Source organism: Labrus bergylta, chromosome 4 (assembly GCF_963930695.1).
Source record: "Labrus bergylta chromosome 4, fLabBer1.1, whole genome shotgun sequence".
Classification (NCBI taxonomy): Eukaryota; Metazoa; Chordata; class Actinopteri; order Labriformes; family Labridae; genus Labrus; species Labrus bergylta.
Genome location: NC_089198.1, coordinates 3456190 through 3473254, shown reverse-complemented (window position 1 = coordinate 3473254; position 17065 = coordinate 3456190). Strand labels below are relative to the sequence as shown.

General features: G+C 44.0%; 2 protein-coding genes across 2 annotated transcripts in view; both read right to left on the bottom strand.

The window, feature by feature from the left end:
* The window catches only part of LOC110002779 (tripartite motif-containing protein 16-like), a 35347-nt gene that overhangs the window by 15003 nt on the left and 3279 nt on the right, over positions 1–17065 (bottom strand). The gene's annotated exons all lie outside the window — the stretch shown is intronic.
* Positions 3715–15982, bottom strand: cavin4a (caveolae associated protein 4a). Its single transcript, XM_020658429.3, has 2 exons — positions 15343–15982; positions 3715–7147 (listed from the first exon to the last, which is right to left on the bottom strand). Exons 1-2 carry the CDS (start codon positions 15748–15750, stop codon positions 6572–6574), a joined length of 984 nt encoding a protein of 327 aa, XP_020514085.1. The 5' UTR covers positions 15751–15982; the 3' UTR covers positions 3715–6571.

Sequence of the window (17065 nt, the reverse complement as noted above, 5' to 3'; positions counted from 1 at the left end):
AAGTCAAATTCCTTGTATGTGTAAATGTACTTGGCAATAAATCCAGATTCTGATTCTGATTCTGATTCTGAAGATATTTGATGTTAATTGGAGTCTATAAAACTGATAATTAATCCAAACTGAACTTTTTTATTATTATCTAATTTTACTTGCATGTTTGATCACTTGTAAAACATATGTTTCAAGGTACACAGCAGGTGGCCCATTAATGGTAAATATTGTACATTATTTTAACTCAACTTTATTTGTCTGATGGCTTCAGTTACCTTACAGAATATATATATTTTTGTAATCTCTATACTGCTAATCAAACACATGTATCAAACGATGCCCCCTTGTGGCGCAGGAGGCATTACAGGGAGAAGGTGTTTGTTTGGTCTGCAGGCTTTCTCCCGGCCTGCGTGTGAGCTCACAGGCCGGGCTCCCCTGTGACTGCGTTTGATTGACAGGCCTGATGCACGGACGATGACGCTGAGCGAGCCGCAGAGCTGCTTCACCGACAGCTCCAGCTCACCACCACCACTCAAAGAAACAGAGCACGGAGAAGTTGGAGGGAATCACAAATGTAAAAAATAATAATCAGACATTTTGTACTCTCTTTCTTCAGATGTTGCATTTTAAAGCTCATTCTGTCTGGTGTTTTTGAGTCAGTTTGTTGAAACCACTGACTGTAAATAAAGATGGACAACCCGTCTCCACCTCCTCCTTTTGTACAAGTGAAGCTAAAATCTCTCCTGTGACAGGCGCTTACATATAGCATATTTGCAGAGCTGGGCACACATCCTTTAATCTGCATCTCATTCAGAGGGCTTTGTGTTTCTTTGCAAATTACTCTCAGCCTCCATGAAAGTGATTTCTAGGCGACACAGTTGTTTATCTGCTTGTTGATGCTGCAGAAATGCAATGTTTTTTCTCAGTCTCTCTTTCGGCCCCTGGTTCTCTGTAACGCTGACTGCTTCTTTTGTTCGGTGAATAGCTCTTCTTCTGTGGTCTCGTAGCTGTCACTGTGCACAAAGAAAAAACATAAATTCAGTCTTGGCTGAAAGAAGTTTAGAGCAGAGCGTCCCTGAATCGTAACCGGAGAGTTTGACTTTTCAGGTAATGAAACAAACCAAAGAACACGGTCCTGGATTAAGTGCAGACTCGCTCGTGCTAATGGTGACAAACTGTAAATCCCACCTGTGAGAGAGAAGGATTACCTGTAGTTCTGCTCAGAGAACAGACTTGATAAGTCAGATCACGGGGTATTGATGTGGTTTTTTTTTTCACAGAAGAAGAAGTGTTCGCACCCTTAGGTAGAAGATGAAAATGTTTAAATGGAGTGGTGGATCCTTCTCTGCACTGGAATCACTCGGGGGCCGTTTCTCCTCCGCAGATTGCTTGAAGAGCTCGATTGTGTTCGGCTAATGCATAACAAACAGATGGAGCTGAGTGGAATCACTCTGGGGTGGCGTCTCCGTCGCTTTCTCTCTGCCTCTCTTTTCCTAAACGCTGAAATAAATCAAAAATAATGTTTTTTTTTGGCGTCGACAACTCTGCAGATTGACGCAGTCTGCACGTGGCTCGGGGGATCACAGATCTGCCTGAACGAGGGGAAAATTAATTAACGTCATTTTGCTTCACTCCACTCTAAAGGCTTTGATGGGTACGGTTGCCTTGACAACCAGGAAAAGGTGAAACACAGGTGCCCAGTGGGCGACGACTGGCGGGAGGTGCAGACGATGTCGCTGTGTCGTCTTTCCAAAGGTTATAAAAAGCAGCCGTGCTGAAATTAGACGGAGCAGCTGACAGCCTGCAGAGAGCAGAGTGTGCAGCTCATTCATTCCCCCCCCACACACAAACACACACACAATCACACACTTTACGGATGATTACAGTGAGGGTGTTGTTAAAGCAGAGTGGAACGTGACACAGGGCGAGCAGGATCCCAACGCAAGGCCGCCACTCGTGGATACTTTAGGTGACCTCACACCTTGAAAGGTTTTGAAGCGGTTGACCATAAACGTGTTTGACATTAAAGCAAACATCCCGTGTTTCCTCTGGTCAGGTGTCCCTTTAAAATAAAGCTCTGGAAAAGGAGAAATGTGATATTTCTTCCTCCAGTCGGAGCATCTATTCCGACCCTCCATCTTCACTCACTTAACGTCTCAGCCGGTCCGTTTGATTGGACTCTGTGAGGAAGTAAGAGCCCCGGTGTTTGTTTTAGGGCCAATAAATCCACAATTGACAAAGTGCATGCTGAGACCTCCGCCCACACACACAGAGATGAGTCGAACTGTAAATTCCCTCCAGGCTGAACCAAAATGATTGGCGTTTCATTTAGGTGCGGGCGCCGGCGGAGAAGTGAATCTGCAGGAGCCTGCTGACTCAGTTGAGTGATCGTGTTTTGCTCGAGCCGACATCGAGTTAGTGATTTAATTTGAGCCGCGGAGAGATGAGCTCAGGGAGCGACAGTGGCGGAGAGGAGAGATGATCTGAGCCTCTGCTGCTAGCTGCTCTTAAACACAGGTTTCAGATGGAAGTGATCAAAACAAACACATTTAATGTGGGGGGTACCGGTGCATTCTCATCTATCTGTCTTTACTGGTTTTCACCCAAATGGGGGAAGTGGTAGTCGAAAGTCCTTCAAACCACTCGTGGTTTAATACGAGGGACCGGGGACCGGGTCCGACAACGTGTTTGACTCCAAAGTCTGATTCATTTGATCGGTGTTCTGTACTCGTATCGTATGATGAGAGAGCGTGCACCATGCACTCTCGTTCGATCTCTCGTGAATCTGCAAAGTCCAGATAATCAAAACAGATGATTAGAGACTGTAGTCGAAGTTGCAAAGATCAAAAATACTCAAGTAAAGTACAACACCTTGGGTAACATGTGGCAAGTTTTTTTATTGCAGTGTAACAGGCTCATACAGGTGAGAACTTTATACAAAAACAAAAGTTATTTTTAATAACTGCTGGTGCTCATACAGTTAGGACTAAAAACAACAACACAAGGTAGGGCTAAATCAGCTGTTCAGTCAGTCGGAAGGGTTAAAACTGGATAACTGAAAACGAGAAACCGAGCTGTTTTCAAAGAGGTGAAAATGTTCAAACAGACAAATGTGAAACTTTCTGCGGCCTTGAAACACACGCTGACTCAGTAACAGCATCACAGGAACATAAATAGTCGGTTTTTAAACGATTTTTCTGATATGTATATATCAGAAAAAGTTGAATAAAATCAGCATATCAGCTAATATAAGCTAGCTGTAACAAAACACCAAAACACGTCGTTTCTATCATCTCTAACAAAGCAGCAGCCTCACTAATCACTGACGGAGAGTTAAGTCAGTGCTCACCAAACTTCAAAAGAAACTATGAATATCAAGCAGCAAAATTGAAAAAAAAAAAATTAAACATTCATACATCAAAATTCAGCAGAGCTCGAAAAGCTTTGAAGCCACCAAAACGCACGCCTCAAACCCCTCCACGTTTACGTTCGGATGAGTAATCGCAGAGTAACGTCTAAAATATGACAAAAGCTTAGTGTCGAAAGTAAATCTAAGAGGCTGTGTTGCTCTGAAGTTCATGCAAAGTATTTTTTCTATCACTACCTACTGTACTGCATGTGCTGCTCAAACAAACTTAAAGCTGCACAGAGCAAAAGGTTTGATCAAAGTGGTTGATAGGAGCTTAAAGGTCACATATTTTATTATTTTTTCTAAAAGGTTAAATAAGTGTCAGAGCTCCTCAAAACATGTGTGTGAAGTTTCTTGTTCTAAATCCACTCTGATCCTGTATTTGATCATGTCTACAAACCCCTCTATTTCAGCCCTGCTCAGAACAGGCTGTTTCTGTGTCTGTACCTTTAAATATGTAAATGAGCTGTTTCTGACCACGCCTCCTCTCTGGAAGGGCTTTGGGTGTACTCGGTGCTTTCTCGCTCCATGTCCTATTGTTTACGTTGAGAAGGCAGACTCAGAGGGCAGAACAAACACCTAGCTGTGGGAGTGTCACCCACCTGGGGGAGGGGCTACTGCCCTTTGTGATGTCATGAAGGGAAAATCTCCAAACAGCCTTTTTGAGCACACATTTTCTGAAAAGTGGAGCAGGCAGAAGACGGAGAGGATGGACTTTTCTCTTCATTGGGGGGTTTGTAGACAGACTAGAGACACATATTAAGAGTCAGAGGAACATGGAGAAGGGTATTTTGTATAATATGTGACCTTTAAAGCTGCACTGAGCAAAGATTTGGTCAACGTGTTTGATAAGACCACTTTCCAAAAATACAAATCCAAAGATCTGAATTTAGGGGAACAGTGTAAAGGGACTCTTTATCATCCATGTCCGGTGCAACCTTGAGCATCATTTTAACATTACACTCAGTATTTAAATGCACCTGGTATACTAAGCGTAATATACAAAATAGTATTAGCGTTTAAGGTACTGTTAAACTTTGTTAAAAGCTACCCATAACTGTACATTTCAAGGTACCCTTGTTAAAGGCTTCTTTTAGTCTCTGTTTAAGTTATCCTTTAGCATACATGTCAAGGTTAAGTGTTTAAAATTGGTGCCTTTAATGTTTGTTTCAAGGTAAGAGTATCTTCAAAAAGGTGTCAAGTTACATTTTTGTGTTTTTAATTTAGGTACCTTTTAGTGCACACTAAATGCTAATACACTTTGAGGTACCCTTTAGCATTTGTTTCTTAGTACCTTTGAAGTATCTGTGATAGGAACCGAAAGCACAAGTTTCCCGCTACCATTTGGAATTTGAAAGAAGGTTACCCTTTACCTTCAGTTCGGTGGTAGCTGGGGTGTACATTTCAAGGAACCCTTTGGGGTTTATCCAATTCCCTTTAAGTGTGTGTTTAAGGTACCCTGCGGATTAAGTGTCAACTTACATTTCATTTTTTTTAAAGTGACTCTTAATATATGCTTAAAGGTCATTCTAGCATTGATCAGGGAAGCAGGAATTTTCAGGTACCCTATAGGGTTTGTTAGGGGGTTAGCTTTAGCATAATTTCGGAGGTATCTTATTGTAACTTACAAGTTTGCCATTTGTAGTTTTGGAGACGTTCAGTCTTTTGAAGATTCCTTAATGGTGACTTTTGAGGTACCCTTTTGTATTCATTTTAACATGAATTTGAGTATCTGTTTCAGGTACCTTTAGCACACATTTCAAGCTACAATTAAGAGTTTGTAAGAATATTTCTATCATCAGTTTGAGGTTGCTCTTAAGGGTTTGTTAGATGGTTCCCTTAAGTTTCTTAGTGTTTGTTTTATGGTAACCCTAGTGTTTGTAAAATTAAAACCTTTACTGTATTTTTCAAGGTAATGGTGGCATCAGTTTAAAGGTACCTTTAGCATAATTTCCAAGAAACCAGTGGTTTTAAGGTACCCTTTAGCATCCGTTTGAAGGTACATTGAGAGTAAGCTTCAAGGGGCTCTAAGTGTGTGAAAGAAGGTTCTCTTAAGGGCCAGTTTTAGGTACCTTAAGTATATGTCCCATGTTGTTTTAGCCAAACTTTCAAGGTACTTTTTGCTGTCTGCTTTCGCAACATTAGCACACATTTAAAGCTAACCTTTAGAGTTTGTATAAAAGCACCCTCTGGTTCCGTTTGAAGGTACTTTTGGTTACGTATCAAGGTACCTTTAAGTGTGTTAGAAAGATACCCTTAGCATTTGTTTTTGGTGCTTTTACTTTAAGTTTTTAAGTTACCCTTTGGAGATTGTTAGAAGCTTCCTCTTTGTCTGTTTTATGTTCCTTTAGATCGACTGTTTTGCATTTAAAAAAATTGTCCCCAAAGTGTTTGTTTCAATGTACCTTCTTGCTGATGTGAATGTGGTCATGCTAACCTTATTTCACCCTTTCATGGTCTACACGGTCAGCTCCCAAAACTGAGTTCTGTCTCTTTGGCTCCCTGTGCAGCTTGAATATCTACCTAAACAATCACGGCGGTGGCTTTTAAGCAACTTAAAGTTTACTCTAACTTTACTGCCATGTTACTAACTGCATACAGAAACCAGTCTGAAGTTGAATCCATGTTTATTATTTTCTCAGCGGGCTCCTCAGAGACCAGCTGCTGAGGCCTGCTCGGACCGAATTACACCGTCACCAGTTCAGGTAGTTTGTACAACAACATATGTACATCCAGATAAAATATCAAAACATGAACCTTAGACCAACATTCATAATCCTTAAGTAACCTTTTTTTTTAACATTCCAGCCATCTTTTCAAAATAAACCTCGACCCAACCTGTACTCCGACTGCGGACACGTATCACAACACGATCTGTTGACACTCTGAGATATGAACTTCTGAAGATTAATTTTTCTTACAAAAAATACAGATTCTCACATTGTTGTTTTAATGTATTTGTGGTATTGTCAGCAGGAAGTAACCTGACCCTGAATAAGAGCTGATAAGTAATCAGTTTATATCCTGATGAGTTTTGGTGTCGGAGCGGAGACCCATCCCAAGACCATCTTCTGTTTTAATACACTCCTGAAATAAAGATCTTCTTCATCGATGCCAGCTGATCACACCCTTTCTCCAATGTCCTTCCTCCTCACTGACATGTCGTCTGATCTACTTCCCTATCCGGGTGGCGCCGGCCTCCTCCACAGGCCCCTCCCTCTTGGATTCCATGGCTACCTCAGTGTAGGCGACCCCCGGGAGCTCCTCTGGTTCTGCGCTCTGGGCCTCGGCCTCGGCCCCGGCCTCTGCGCCCTCCTGGCCCTCGGCGACGGCTCTCTCCTTCTTCAGCTTGATGCGGAAGGTCTCTTTGTTCGGAGCCTTCTTGGCGATGTTTTCCTTCAACCGCTCGCCGGACTGTTTCAGCCGCTCGCCGGCTTGGTGCATCTTGTCCCTGCGCTCTTGCGGCATCACCTTATCTCCCAGGTTGTGGAACTTGGTGCCCAGGCTGTCTTTGGTCTTGTTCATCTTCTCCTTGGAGAAGGCGGCCTTCAGGGTCTCCGTGCTCTTTGCGACTGATTTCTTAATGCGTGCGGCTCTCGACGGGTCGGCCTCATCCAAGCTCAGGTACTCCTCGTCGGAGGAGAGGTCGACAGGGATGTCATACAAGTCAGGCTCGATCTCCAGCCCGTCCAGGCCGGTTCCTTTGGGAGACTTTGTGACGGCGACTGATGGGATCTCCGTCTCACCCTACGGAGAAGAAGAGAGGTCAGGAAAACAGCTTTTAAAACTTGAATTGAGAATCAAGCAGTGTGACAGTAAACCATCAGAGAATTGGAAAAATTAACATTCCTGGTTTCTTTACGCTGCTCTGAACAATGCTGCAGACCAACACTCCCTGCAGCCTCACGGTGAACTAATGACAGGAAGTAGACCGAGTTCTTAGCATCATTATGTTGAAAAAGACATCGGTGTCTGTGAAGATTAAATTCCAAATATCAGTATATTAAATGTGTGTTTTGGTTAGAGGAAGAACAGCTCCACTATCCGAGCATCAACTCACCAGAACAAGATTGTAGGAATGATTTGGCTTCACTTTTCTACATATAGGAGGTGGAGACATGTCGTCCATCTTTACACACAGACAGTCAATGATCAAGACTCACAGAGATGAAACTAATACCCATCTTCTCATCTGTCTCCTCTATCCATAAGAGATTAATTTCTGTGTTTTATCGTCGATGCACGTCCATATAGAAATAATGTGATATTCCTTTGAGAGGCTCCATCATTCAGAACTGACCTGCAGCCTCTTGTCTACAGGACACAGGCTCCTCCATGAGATCGAGTTTGTCTATTTTTACCCACGAGGAGTAACTGAGACTCACTGAGACAGGAAGCCGCTGGCAGGAACAACACCTGTAATTCAAGATGGAGGCTAATAATAATGACGCCATCTGATTTCAGCAGAGAAGGGAAGAATGTTGCTCCGCTGCTTCGACTCAGACTGAAATACCTCAACGACTCAATGTGATGAAATATGGTCCAGAGAGAGAGGAAGATATGCCCGCACACTTAAATCACAATGATTCAACCAGAGGTCATCTTCGGGTGGTCATTTAAAAAAAAAAAATGGGGGCCACACCCTTATAAAAAGATTTCTCCACCACTAGGCTGATAGGCATTAGGATGGCAGGTGTGGTCAAACATTCAAAATGTCCAGAGGTGAAACACGTCAACATCGGCATCAAAGACTAATCCTAAGAAATACTAATCCTGAATGTTTGTCACTGGCAGAGTGTTAGAAGCCCAGGAGGCCTTAACTCTCGAGTAGACGGAGCTCCCCAACCTGAAGCGAGATGATCTGGGAATACTACCAGCCACCACCATCGGACTGTGTCGTCTCCACAACCACCGTGCACGGCATGCGCACCAAGGAAGTGTGGACAACAGGAACGTGAGGAATACAAAGGAGAAATCCTTCCTGCATCTTATCCCATCTCCCCCATCCCATTTTTCTTAACAATGAGTAAGATCTTTAACCGTAACTTACTGTATTTCAGAGTAAAAGTAGGGTTAAGTTCAAACAGGAAGAAAAGAACACTCAGCTAAAGATAGTACAAACATTCAAAATAAAAGTCTCACAAGTTTTATTTTTAAATGTGAAATAATGGAATTTCAAACATGCGATTAAAAATCTGATAAATCGCGACAAACATTTCAAATCGTTCGACAGTCCTACAAGGACATTTATGTCTTCTAAGTTACAGTAACTATTACGATGTACAATATGTTGGATTTGTTCATATCTGGGGATTTTAAACATTTTTAAACTTTTCCAAAAAAAAGTTTAATTCAAGGAAATGTTTAATGTCGCACTCTTAATAAGTAAAAACTTATATTTGTGGCATCCAAGCACGTGTGCAGGCGTATCTTCTCTCTGCACGTGATGTGCGTATATCTTGCCCTTTCAAATGTGATCCAGACATTCATGCTCCCTTCAGGGTTCATTGTTATAACTTTTGTGATCTTATTGTCTGAGCTCTTTACTTTAGACCACACAGCATGTAAAATTCCGCCACCAGGGGGCTCTCAATCAAAACAATAACAAAAGATGCCTTCAAGGCAGACGGGGAATCATGGGAGTGATCCTCTCTGCTACTCCGTTTTAGTGTAAAACTTCTACATATTGTATTTTTAAATTGTGTTGAGGCTGCTGTGCAAATTTCTCCAACTCTAATCTGCCCATTAAACAATCCGGCTGTCATATGGATCCTGATGTCTAAGCCAAACAAAGTGGCTCCTGCCCGCTCCACCTGCTGCGCCCTACATCTGACTTTGGATGTTAAAGCTAATTAATCCTAATTAGACTGACGCCACCTGCACAGATCACGCTCATTAATCAGGGAGAAGTCGTCGCAGAGCGTCCAGACATTGTGAATGATACAATAATCACACCGGGGGGGGGGGATTTGGGTCGAGGCATGAGCTGACACCCTCTGCTGATTTGAATGTGATGTTTTGAGCACGCCTGCTCTTCATCAGACTCTGTCGACTCGTGTCTGATGAAGAGCAGGCGTGCTCCTTGATGAAATCAATTTGTGGAGTATTGGAGCCCCTGCAGTGTGCGAGCCGTCTTTCTCATTGTTTTAAAAAATGGAATTCGACCAAACATAGAGATCTCGCTGCTGCTTTTCTCCTACTTGATTTGATTGGCTGCTTCGGCCAAAAGGGACAAATGGACGAAGAAAGCGCACTGTACTAGACGATAACAATAGTTTTGCAGGCGACGCTTTCTCTCTACGTGATCGGGCCCTTTCTGCTAAATTCCACCAGATGCATGTTTTCAGTCTCAGCAGATACACAAGGCTTCTACTTTTGACCGATGGCTGAGCAGGGCCCAACAATTTACCACATAACAGATCGAACAGGACGGGACAGGAAGTCAGACACCAAAACGACATTAAAACATCTGGTTTATTTTCAGAATAAAACCCTCCGTTTTGACGGTTCAGAACAATGACTGTATGTGTGTTTGTTTATGTGTTTATAAGGGTTTTTATAAGAATTCATACCTCATACATCGTATTATCTCGCGCTGTCAGGTTCGATTCTGTAATTACCGGGGGAACTTCTTGGTATTGGAGTAGTTCTGAGATAGAATAACAATCTGATCCTGCACTGACGAGAGCTGGAACTTTTAGTGGACTCTATTTAATTAACATATTTGAGCTTTACATTGCAGCCATAAGAACCTGTCTGAAGAAATCTACTGAAGGAATTACGAAACCTTTTAAAGCTATTAGAATGACATTCACACCCAGGTTTGAAATCACAGGGCAGTAGGGGCACTGGTGGCGCAGTGGTTAGTGCACGCCCCATGTATGGAGGCTGTAGTCTCCAAGTGGGCGGCCCAGGTTCAAATCCAGCCTGTGGCTCCTTTCCCACATGTCATTCCCCACTCTCTCTCTCTCCCTGATTTCCAACTCTATCCACTGTCCTGTCTCTCCATAAAAAGCCCAAAAATAAATAATCTGTACATTCCACCATTGCTCTGTTTTTAACACTTGATGAAGCAAGAATATTTCAAACCTCCTTGCTGTTAGCTGAGCGACCTCTGGGTTTCATTTCGACTCATATTCGCGTCATTGCTCAGCTTCTCTCATTGTCACACAGCAGAAAGATCACAAAGTAAAGTCCATTAGCTCGTCCTAAATGACGCCCTGTCCTCTGATGTCCAGTGTCGTGACAAACAGCCGAGGCAGAGAGGCCCTGGGTGTAAACCAGCGGACATTTATCTTTTTCTTATTACTGTCCCGGCCTTCATTATTCAGCCGCCGGCCACGACCGCCTCTGACAAAGCTCCTGTTGCTTCCTGGTTAAATGAGCACAGCTGAAGCTCTATATTAGGAGATGAACGGAGGCCTCAGAATAACCGACAGCACATCCGTCATGAAGAAACTCAACACTGCGACTGTCTGAGAGAAAGACTGAGCCACCGGGGAGCAGACATGGACTCCACAGAAATACAAGACAGCGCGGAAACAGGACTGATGTTGTAGCCCGGATTGAAAATCAGACACTGGAGCAACGTCAGCATCAGAAAGTGAACTCCTTATTCATCTGATAATGGCCTCTGTAAAATACCTCATTTCAGCCTCTGCCTGGAAACGGTTCGTTTCAGCTACTGTCTCTTTAAGGCTCCCCCTCCCCATGTGCCCACTGTCTTCTGATTGGCCAGCTCTCTGGAAGCCTTCCTGGGAGGGCGCAAAACGCTGCAGGGCTGCCAGGAAAGAGCTGCTCTCCAGTGCTGGGAGAAGAGAGGCTTTCAACGGCATACATAGAGGCTTGAAGCCGTCTGGTGACATTCTCGGGAGCTATCGTTTAGTGCTCTCTGCCGACTCATCCTGGGATTACTCCAACATACGTTTACCTCACGATCTGAAACCTTACCCACGTTTAGTTTGGACAACCAGCATTGCAAAAAAAATGCGAGCTTTAAAATGGTGCTCAGCAGAATAGGTCGACTGTTCATTTCATATTTACATTCGATTGTCAAAAACACACTGTTTACAGTACGGTACAGTCGGACGCTGCAATTCTTATCCATATACCGTGGAAACACCAGATGTTAGGTCAAAGACAGCTTTATAAGGAAGTGTGAGCTGCTGCTGAAAGCTGCCGTACTGTTGCTGTATGTGCTGATGTGATAAAAACATCATGTGAATTATACTCGGATACATTAGCGCGTCGGTAAACATATTCTCTTCCTCAGGACGGTTTCACCCGGTCGTCTTGACTATGGACAACTCAGAGTCGTTTCCATCAGGGGTGGAAGGGTAGCAGACAGATTCACTCCCATGATTCCCCGCCAGCCTCGAAAGCCCCCCCCGGTGGCAGAATTTACATACTGTGCGTTTAAGTTGTACAGATTTAAGGTATATGAAGTATTTGAAGACAATCCAATAAATGACATTGAAATAAACAAAAACACAGATGTAGGCGCTTTAGCATTGCAGATTGCTGAGGGTTAAGGGGGGCGGGATTTTGCAGTGGCAAGTGGGGATGATTGACACCTCTCTCTCTCCTTCTCTCTCTCTCTCTCTCTCTCTCTCTCCTTCTCTCTCTCTCTCTCTCTCTCTCTCTCTCTGTATGTTGACCCCGGTGTTAAGCTGCCATGTTAGAGGCTGACTCTGGTTGACAGCAGTTTATAGCGTGTCCCCGTTGGCAGTGAGGCAGAATGCTGTGGTCCCAGAATAGTTCTCTCTGTCATGGAGCCACAGCAGCTGTTAGTAGCACATCGCAGCCCGCTTTCTATTCTAAAGCCTGGACGTTAAACCCCGACCCCCTCCCCCCTCTGTCCCCCACCCCTCTGAACAGTGACTGTATGTCTGCAGAGATGCGTGTAAAGATGAGTATAGACAAGTGTTCATCTCTGCTGCTTCGTCCATCTCCAACATCAGCAGGGTCTCTTGTGTTTGAGAGAGTTTTTCACACCTTTAGTTCGTTTGCTCTGGTCTGACTCACGGATCAGTTTGTTCCATTGTTGCACAATTACCTCAGGTTTGGTCTGTGTTCACACATGGACATTCACGAGAGGTCTAAAATGTGACATGCTTGAAGGAAATGCTCTCTGATTGGTGCAAATTTAGTCAGACCTTCTTCCGAGAAAAAATGTCCCTTCATGACATCACAAAGGGCAGTAGCCCCTCCCCCAGGTGGGTGACACTCCCACAGCTAGGTGTTTGTTCTGCCCTCAGAGTCTGCCTTCTCACCGTAAACAATAGGACATAGAGCGAGAAAGCACCGAGTACACCCAAGACCTTCCAGAGAGGGGGTGTGGTCAGACACAGCTCATTTACATATTTAAAGGTACAGACACAGAAACAGCCTGTTCTGAGCAGGGCTGAAATAGAGGGGTTTATAGACATGATCAAATACAGGATCAGAGGGGAAAAAGAACAAGAAACTTCACACACATGTTTTGGGGAGCTCTGAGACTTATTTACACTGGTTGAAGAGGAGGAGAATATGTGACCTTTAAAGTGAGGGGGAGTGGCTACTTTGAGTGATTCTGCATATGATATGATTCTGCATGAATATAAATTATGTTATTATTAAAATTACATCTCCTCTCAGTCAGCCTGCAGTGTCGTATGAAGAGGAATAACATGGAAAAAGTCCACAGCTCCGATCCGCTGTTTTAAAATCTGTCCATCTTTGTTGTTTTTTTGTTTTTTTTACAAGAGCCGTACCTTTTCTCACTCCTTCTCACTTCTGAAGGATGTCAAAGCATCTATTTGGAGTTACAAACACCTCGTTTTGTTTATTTTTAAACCCTCCATGTCATGAGATGACTAAACTGAATGTTTGTTCCTGTAATTTCTTCTTGTTTAGGCTTCAGAGAACTCGGCGCTGCGCTGCGTTGCACATCACAACGCAAACTCTCAAGTGAATCATCCTGTTTTCTTCTGTTCCACCTGACCTGATTAATACTCCCCTCCAGGATGCTTTTCTATAAATTGCCAGCGTTGCCGAGTCGAGGGCTCTTAAGCGTCGCGCTTAAACCGCCATTCATTGCCTCACAACCCCCTCCCCTCGCTGCCTCCCTGCCATAATGAATCGAGTCAGAGCTGATTTGAGCAGAGACCTCTCCACTTTGCTCTCAGAAGTTTCTGCTGTCAGAGAGAATGAGCTGACTTTATTTCTGATCCGTAACTTAATTTTACCCCAATGCCTACAAGGTGTGTCTGTTAATCAAGACATGAGCTGATTGGCTGCTGACTGGATGCAGAGACTATTATTACAGTTGATAAGAGCAGACTAAAGAATACAGCAATCATAAAAAGGACTTGACTTACATGTATAACACAGTCAGTATGTTTAAGTGTGCAGGCTCTGTCCCTAAAAATGTTAGAAAATCACTCCAGAAATGTTTTAAAGGTCACATATTCTTCTCCTCTTCAACCAGTTTAAGTAAGTCTCAGAGCTCCTCAAAACATGTGTGTGAAGTTTCTTGTTCTAAATTCACTCTGATCTTGTATTTGATCATGTCTATAAACCCCTCTATTTCAGCCCTGCTCAGAACAGGCTGTTTCTGTGTCTGTACCTTTAAATATGTAAATGAGCTGTGTCTGACCACGCCCCCTCTCTGGAAGGACTTGGGTGTACTCGGTCTTTCTCGCTCCATGTCCTATTGTTTACGGTGAGAAGGCAGACTCAGAGGGCAGAACAAAAACCTAGCTGTGGGAGTGTCACCCACCTGGGGGAGGGGCTACTGCCCTTTGTGATGTCATGAAGGGAAAATCTCCAAACGGCCCTTTTGAGAACACATTTTCTGAAAAGTGGAGCAGGTAAAAGACGGAGAGGATGGACTTTTCTGATCATTAGAGAGTTAGAGAAACATGGTGACAACAACAGATTGTAAAGGCTCTCGACAGATTTGATGACTGGCTGGTCGTCCAGAAGATATGATTAGTGGAGACAGAAATTATAATATAATGATATTCAGACTTTTCACCAATGTGAAACAGGGGCTGGTTCTGGGCTGGTGCTAGTGCTGGTTCAATATGCAATATTTTGGATCCACGAAAGAGCGAGTTCCATTACTGGAACTGGCTTGGTGGAAAAAGGGGGTCTTAGTGACGGATTCTCCCATCCAGGTCTACACTCCCTACACCTCCTTCCAATTAGCGGTGTATTTAAGCTGCAAGATTTCCGCTCTCTCCCTCTCTGCTCTTTCATTACCAGCTCTGACCTCCACCAGTACTGCAACCCTGCAACCACCACCCCAGCATCCACCTGTAGACCACGACTGGGGGGTTTAAGATACCATCCCATCACTCCTCAAACTTCTGCATGTTACACAAATCTGCGAGGAGCGAAGAGGTCAGAGACTAGATGGCAAACACAGACTATGTTTGCTGCAATAAATATTTTAAACGATACAAACGTGAGTTGGCTGACTGAAATTGGTTTTGCCAGAATAGAGGGGGTATGGTTTTCTTCTCAGAGATCCCCTCAAAGTCGGAAGTCAGAGGATTTTACTGTTTCGTCCTTAGAACAAATAATTTATTTACACCATCAAACTTTAATCCCTGTTAGCTTTATCTTTCTTTTCCTTGTTTTTAGCCGTCTGTATATCTTATTCAAACTTCAGGAGCAACTTTTAAACGTGTGTCAAATAGCTTAAATATTTACACATGTAGCGCTTGTCCAGAGAATCTGATGAAGGACTTGAACTTTTAGATTTCTGTGACTTAATACAGTTGAGTAAAACTTTATCACTTGAGCTTGGTGTTTCTTAAAGACTTTTAAAAATGGCTGCCACCAGTCTCAGTTACCAGTGGTCACATTTTAACCTTAAAGGTTAAAAAGAAAATTTAGAAAATGATCATCTATAAACTCAAAAATACAACCAATCATGACATTAGCTCTTTGCTCACCTGATAGATGACGACTCTGAACTTGTTGCGGGTGAGCAGCTCGTCCTGCGTGGTTTCAACCTTCTTGACGCGAACGTTTTGCTTCTCGACGCGCGACCGGACCTCCTTCACATTGGCGCTGACCTTGCGGGTCTTCTGCAGGAGCTTCTCCACCGTGCCACTGGTCTCGTTGTGGTCTTTGGCCAGTTTGAGCACGTCACCCTGGATGGTCTTGATGTTGTTCTCTAGCTCCAGCTGGCGGTCCTCCATGCGCTGCTGGCAGGACTGGACGTTATCGATGATGCCCGCCACGCGCTCCAGCAGAGACAGTATAGTCAGGGCGCTGATGGGGTTCCCGTCCGCGTCCTCCACCCCGACGATCTCCAGCTTCTCCTGCACTCCGGCTGTGCGATATTTGTGCTGATCCATCGCTGTATGGAAGATCTATCACTTAAGATTTGTTTGAAAGTTGCAGAAATGGGGTTTAACTTGGACAGAGTGGAGTTACCAGAGGAGAGACCAGAGAGGTGAAGCACCCAGCCGCTGTGTGCCGACTCAGGCCTGCAGATGAGGAGAGAGGGAAAACTCCACCTCCTGCCCTTTTAAAAAAGGCTTCAGGATCCAAAAGGAACCTGACTTCAACTCTCCTCGGGATCTGGGCCGGGCACTAAACTCAGAGCGCTCACACGAACCCCCCAGCTAAATATAAAACTCTTTGTAAGGCGACACTCAGAAATGAAGGGATGATGGAAACCCCCGTTCAACTCCTGCTCTGCTATCTCAGAGCCACACACTGATTCATAATTTTCCATTATTTGCTCGTACGTTCATGCTAACAGCTGCGAAACTTGTATATCAACAACAGGCCAGGTGTCGTTCTGCAGCTCTGCTGTGAAAAATTGCCCTGGGTGTCTCCTCTGATTACATCGAGCTGGAATGTTTCAGGGATTAAAACATTGCAGCGCTGACCTTTTCACTGTCCCGCGGGCTGCAGAGTCCTAACATCGATAGTGACTGAGATGTGACGCTCTTTATAGAGACGGCAGAGTGACACTTTCTCAACGCTCGCTGCTCTGAACTACATGAGCATACATGATGTGCAGAGTGCTCGGTGCATGTCAGCGCAGAGATACGCTGTTGGTCCTTAAAGCTTACAGTTTGAAAAAGTCATGAACTTCATTTTCTTCTATAAATAACACAGTGTTGAGAAAGATTTAGTGTCCATAAATACACCATCCAATGCGTTAAAAATAACACACTCACTGATGAATGAATTCTAACAGGGTAAGCTTACATGACTGGCTCCCACGCAGGCCTGTGCTGGTCTCAAACGAGGCTAAAGGTACGCAAGTTAAGATACCCTACGATAGCATTTAATAGGATGCTCTTTATGAAAAGTTAGCGTTCAGGTGTTTTCAGCGCAGTGCAGTCAAGTCCAGGATTACCTGAGTCTGAGGCATTCAAAGATGGACTGCAGCCTCTTTTATTCTTGTGTATGTGTTAGCATTTGTTAGCTCGATCAGTGTTTGTCATACATTGACTTATTTGTGGGAGCTCTTGATGGGATGATCAGTGCGCTGTTTTAGAGATGACTGATAGCTGAATCTGTTCAACTGAAGCCAGCAGCTGCTCCTGTTTCTTAATAACCCACCCCACCCAACCCCACCCCACCCATCCAGTCCTTCCCCCTCCCTCCATCATACCTCCTCCGGTCTGTAACTCTATATTTACTGCCGGGTAGCGT

What these genes read in the sequence shown, in the direction of transcription:
- cavin4a (XM_020658429.3), bottom strand. Translation starts at nt 15,750, where the DNA reads ATGGATCAGCACAAATATCGCACAGCCGGAGTGCAGGAGAAGCTGGAG. An exon ending in TCAGAGTCGTCATCTATCAG is followed by an intron (nt 7,148 to 15,342) that starts GTGAGCAAAGAG and finishes TCTTCTCCGTAG; the next exon opens with GGTGAGACGGAGATCCCATC.